Here is a 5135-nt window from a genome sequence, read left to right on the forward strand (position 1 = left end):
AAAAAGAAAATGTTCACATTCATCACACAATGATTTGCACTAAATTTATTTCAAATATACTGCAGATATATTTCATAAAGTATTAGCTTCACACAACTTTCATCTTGTGTGCAACAACATCTTATATTGTTTTGCAATACTGATAGATTCAAAATCAGATCAACTTAGTTCTGCTGTAACAAATGATAGAAATCTAAAATGACATAAAGTAATGTTTCCATCCCTAGTGCTATAAAATGTTGTACCACTACTTTCATCAAGACAAGACATCATTGGATAAGTATCGAGTCAGAACCCTGAGCGTCGAGGTAACAATGCTACAACGTTTGAGAGGAGGGTGTAGGCCTACACACTGGTGGGATGGATCAGGCAGGAACAGAAGGCAGAACAAGATATGGGACTTTTTAACACAAAAATGTGCCATTTTATGCTATCTGGAAGAGGTGGAGGAGACTCAATGTCACAGGAGTTCCATCTTTAAAAAAAAAAACATTTCAGGTTCATCCTGGTCCTTTAGTAGTAAGTAAAAGCCATACAACAGTCGGGTTCAGGATATAAGTTAAACTTATATGTGTTTGTGTGACAGTTGTGCTGAGGGAGAAATCCAGCAGTTGACATGGACTATAAGGCAGGGATCACATTAGCCAGCGGCAAGCGTAACGCAACGCAACGCAACGCAACGCTCACACCATAAAAAGTTCTATCTCGTTCCTATGGTAACGCAAGCGGTTTGTCTTAACTTGAATACGCTCGCGTTGCGCTTTGAAAGTTGAACCAAGCTCAACGCTCAGCTTGTTCAACGCGTTACGCCGGCGTTGCCACCGTTCCGCTGCCGAACCATAGAGAATAGGAAACCTGCTGCTTGCCGCTGGCTAATGTGATCCCCGCCTAAGGGTAGAACTCTGTCTTAACTTCCTGGCTACAGTCAGTTTATTCTCTTCTTGACAGGGGATACCCTACAGGGTGGTGCCGTAGGCCTCTGGACAGTCATAAGGAACCGAGTAGCAGTAAGGCAGGCTCCAGTCACGGTGGACAGCGTAGGGGCAGACATCGCTCAGGTGGCGGTCCACGTAGCTGGAGATGGTTGGGATCTCCTCCCGACGGTGTCCGTCCACACTGTCTGTCGCAGGGGGAAGTGGGCCGGACGTGTCTCTCGGTGGGCAGCCGCTAAGCCGATAGTCAGTAGAGTGTGCTGACGGAGTGGGCACTGGCCGTGCTGGTGATGTGGGTGTGAGTACGGGCGGAGGTGGTCGTGATCGTGTCCGTGGCGGAGGGAGACCTCTCAGGGCTCCTTCTTCCTCTCGGACCAGGAAGTCCCGCAGTACCTGCTTGAAGACGCACACCAGCTCCCACGGCAGGAACTCGTTGGTGGCCAAAACTTCACGGAACCTATAGTGGGCAGTCCAGTCGATGGTGAACTTGTGAGTAACAGTTGACAGTAACAGTTAAAAATGTGATTTGAAAATTGCTTTAAAAACAGTTCCCTCCAACAATTTATGTATGATGTATTTCCATGTCTGTCCTCAACCCAATATACAATATACCGTGATCAAGGCTTCCATGCAAAGGGAAACTGAAATGTCCAAACTAAAGTTCATGTTTGTTTGGTGTCCACAAATGTTTGTCTCTGCCTTTTTCTGTCCTTAATTAAATGACTAACACACTGTTTACCAAGCCTCTGGCAATTGAAATTAATTAGCAATAGCCTCAATGAAGACTTTGCAAAAAATATTTCATGTTGAGTCATACCAAACATCCTTAATTATCTTAAAACTGCTGGTAATGAAACAAATTAAAGTAATGACTTATAAAGAAAGATGACAGAAAGGCCACACAGCCACAAACACCACTAGTCATAATTTGGTAATAGTGGGACCACTCTGTCATATTCAGGAGAAAAAAATATTTATTTAGCCCTCCTTAGGCCTTATCTTATTTATCTTGTAAGTAATTAGACAACTTGCTTATACAATTGTCATTTAAATAATCTGAAGGTGCAGTGGTTGTGCAAAAACGTGAACTGTAAGCCCCATATTGATTCAGATTTTTACGAAGGACCCTGGCTCACCTGGACAGTACTGCTGCAGTGTGTGAGGGTGGCACGCGGGCACACAGGCGCTCCAGCTGCCGCCTTTCAACACTGGGCATGAGTGGACGCGGCAAGGCTGGAGCTGGCGCTGGTGGTGGGTGCCGGCACCCCTGGGCGCCCCGGCGCGACAGGTACAGATGCCAGGCCTCCTCGCGGAGCAGGCACTCCCGCTGCTCCAAGTGCCAGAGAAGCTCGCGAAGGAGCACGCCGTTCGGGAGGCATCCCGTTGCCGCGGTAGCAGCTGCGGAATTGGAGTGGGAGCCACTGGCCCTCTCAGCGTCCAGACGAGGCCACCTCATCCAGCCGAACAGATGCATGGGTGAGCTGAGGACAGAGGAAGGAGGAGAAGTGTTTTGTTAGAAGAAGACTGCATGACAATGACCTTGAGTGACCTGTGCACCATCACATCATTCAACTTGGTCATAACTGAAATGCGTTGTTGACATGCAGGACAGAGAAAGTAGGAAGTAAGGTGAAGAAAATATAAGTGATTGGTTTTTAGCAAAGCAACACAGACTTGCGATGGCAGATTCGGGATTAAAACCTGGGCCAACCGACAAACCTGTCCGTCAGACAGTTGTGGTGCAAACACTGCTCCACCGCGGCCGCTGAACAAAGGAGGGAGAGAACGTTTTGCTCTGAAGGAGACTATGACCTTGAATGACCTAGACCTTCACCTTAAAACTTTGTTCCCCAAATCTGTTGATTTATACAGTGCGTCTGAATGTGCCGTCTGTGAAGCTCCTCTCTGGTCCTCATGTCTGGAGAGGATGCGAGATACCCCATGTGCTCGGGGGGAGCTGGGAGCACAGGAGGTACAGCTGGAGAAGGTGAAGCATCTTTCTGGTCATTACACAGGGTGCAGTCATTACAGCACTGTTTAAATACATTCATATGTCACAAACTGCTCTCTCTCTCTCTCTCTCTCTCTCTCAAACACACACACACACACACACTCCACTGCTGAAGCCCTTGCTGCCTGAAGGAGAACAGAATAGGAGGTGACAGCATGTGCAGTGAATGTATTGGACCAGTGTTCCCTCTACAGCCCCTAATCACTGGTCTAGGATACAGGAAATCAACAAAACTGGGAAAGACTTGGTTTACAGTCTATGGTCGCACCACTCAGAGAAGAAGAGCTTACAGTACATCACTCCATAGGCAAATATGACAGGTGCTCTGCTGTCTCTCTTGTCTGTAGGCAGTGAAATGAAGGAAGAGCATGTAGACAGGGATGGAGATGAAATTCACCTTATTCACGCGGCAGCCATTGTGTTAACAAAACGATGCTACAGGGGACATTGACCATATAATTAAAGCCCATATAGCATTTTCGCCACCTACTGGTGAATTCATAGAACACAACAATCGGTTTGTGTGTCCTGTAGCCTCATTTTGGTTTACAATGGCCGCCGTGTGAATAAGGTGAATGGGCTTAACATAGGTGATTTCACTAATTAGCTGATCTACTTGGCTTAAGAGTTGCGCTAATTGGAATCAGCTGATTAAGTGATAGAGTGGTTGGAACAAAAATTGGCAGAACTTTTACTTTCTGAAGTCGGACCTTTACACCTCTGTAGCGTTCACTGCTTCTAAGATTTGTGCACAGAAAAGCGTACTGTGAATGAGAAGTTATAATGTGGTTGGTGTCGGCCGTGCCTTACAGTCGGTTCTTCACGAAGCACGACACACAAGTTATAACTCCCGTTTCACCATCACAGGCACCGCCTCTAAGAATCTTCCCCTAAGAACACCCCCGCACCCCAGCATTGGCCCAGGTATCACAGCCTATCGTAGAACATTACACACATTAACCTGTCAATAAATAACATTCTTGAACTCAGACACACTACAATACAATCCTATAGAAACACAAAGGTAACAGAAATGATTATGCACTTATTATTTGACTCTTCAGAATGCTGCAGAAAGTTCCACTATCATGAAAGGGCCTTTCCAAACATTTGGCGGTCAGATAATTCTATATGATGACTGCTGCAAAAAATGAATGGCCGCTGTCAATGTCAGTGCAAAGGTCCTGTTTGCACTGTCTAGACGTATTTTTCGATATTGATCGGCAGATGATACATTATCCCTTACTTGTTGGAGTCATTATGATGACCGAAATTAAACTTCAATGCAAAACAGTTTCAAACTGAGATGCACTAAACAAAATCTACTTTCTTACTTATTCATTACTATACATCACATCAGGGAAACCTCGCTAGAACAATATGATCAGCGAAAGCCTACAGACAGAACTGGGGCAAGGCAAAAAGAAACTGAGACAGATAGAGTGATACAGAGAGCAAAAAAGAGGAGAGAAAGAGATGGAAAGACTCAGGTGGTAAAAAAGGAGGATACACCATTTCTAAACTAGAAAACACACCCTCAAGAAATACCGTAAAATAATACACCACGCAAGATGCGATCAATCAGACAAAAGAGAAAAGGACACAGGAAACTACACACAGGAGGTCAAGTGCACCTTACCTTGAGCTGCTCGAGGGCTGATGTCCACGGCGTTGATGTGCCTCCATATCTCACTCGGCGAGAGCGTCAGACGACATTAGCCGCGTGCGTCCCCCCAGCCTGAGAGCTCAGTGCGTGGACGGCATTCACAGAGGGAGAGAGCCACAAGTTTGGAGGAGGAGAAGCGGAAAGATCCAGAACGGAACAGAGGAGCTTCAATTGGAGTGAAATGAAAGATTTAGTATTCAGAGAATGACAGGAATTGAGATGACATAACCGGGAAAGATAGAGCAATGAAGAGATAGAGAGAGAGAGAGATGCAGAATGAAAGAGATGCAAAGGACAGAGAAAACTGGGGAAAACTGTGTGTGTGTGTGTGTATGTGTGTGTGTGAGAGAGAGAGAGAGAAAACGTGGAGAAAACGAGAGAGTCTGAATGGCACGGGCGAAACACACAGCACAAAGTGAGAGAGAGCGAAGGGAAAGAGATTCAGAGAAAAAAAAAGCAGAGCTAATACAGAACAGAGAGAGAGGGAGAGACTGGTAGACCCAACAGACCCAGCAAAGAGCAAAAG

The 5135-nt window shown here is 45.9% G+C and overlaps 1 protein-coding gene across 1 annotated transcript in view; it reads right to left on the reverse strand.

The window, feature by feature from the left end:
* Window positions 1-352: 352 nt before the first annotated feature.
* The window catches only part of rd3l (RD3 like), a 4833-nt gene continuing 50 nt past the window's right edge, over window positions 353-5135 (reverse strand). The window contains exons 1-3 of the mRNA XM_076272254.1: window positions 4583-5135; window positions 2069-2413; window positions 353-1389 (exon numbers count right to left, since the gene is read on the reverse strand). The exon at window positions 4583-5135 is cut by the window's right edge and continues 50 nt beyond it. Coding sequence (XP_076128369.1) covers window positions 957-1389; window positions 2069-2413; window positions 4583-4629 — 825 coding nt within the window. The 5' untranslated portion in view covers window positions 4630-5135 and the 3' untranslated portion in view covers window positions 353-956. The remainder of the gene's footprint in view (window positions 1390-2068; window positions 2414-4582) is intronic.

Source organism: Alosa pseudoharengus, unplaced genomic scaffold, assembly GCF_046254945.1.
Source record: "Alosa pseudoharengus isolate Yale_2024_CS ecotype anadromous, Long Island Sound unplaced genomic scaffold, YU_APseudo_1.1 YU_APseudo_1.1_scf_7, whole genome shotgun sequence".
Taxonomy (NCBI): Eukaryota; Metazoa; Chordata; class Actinopteri; order Clupeiformes; family Clupeidae; genus Alosa; species Alosa pseudoharengus.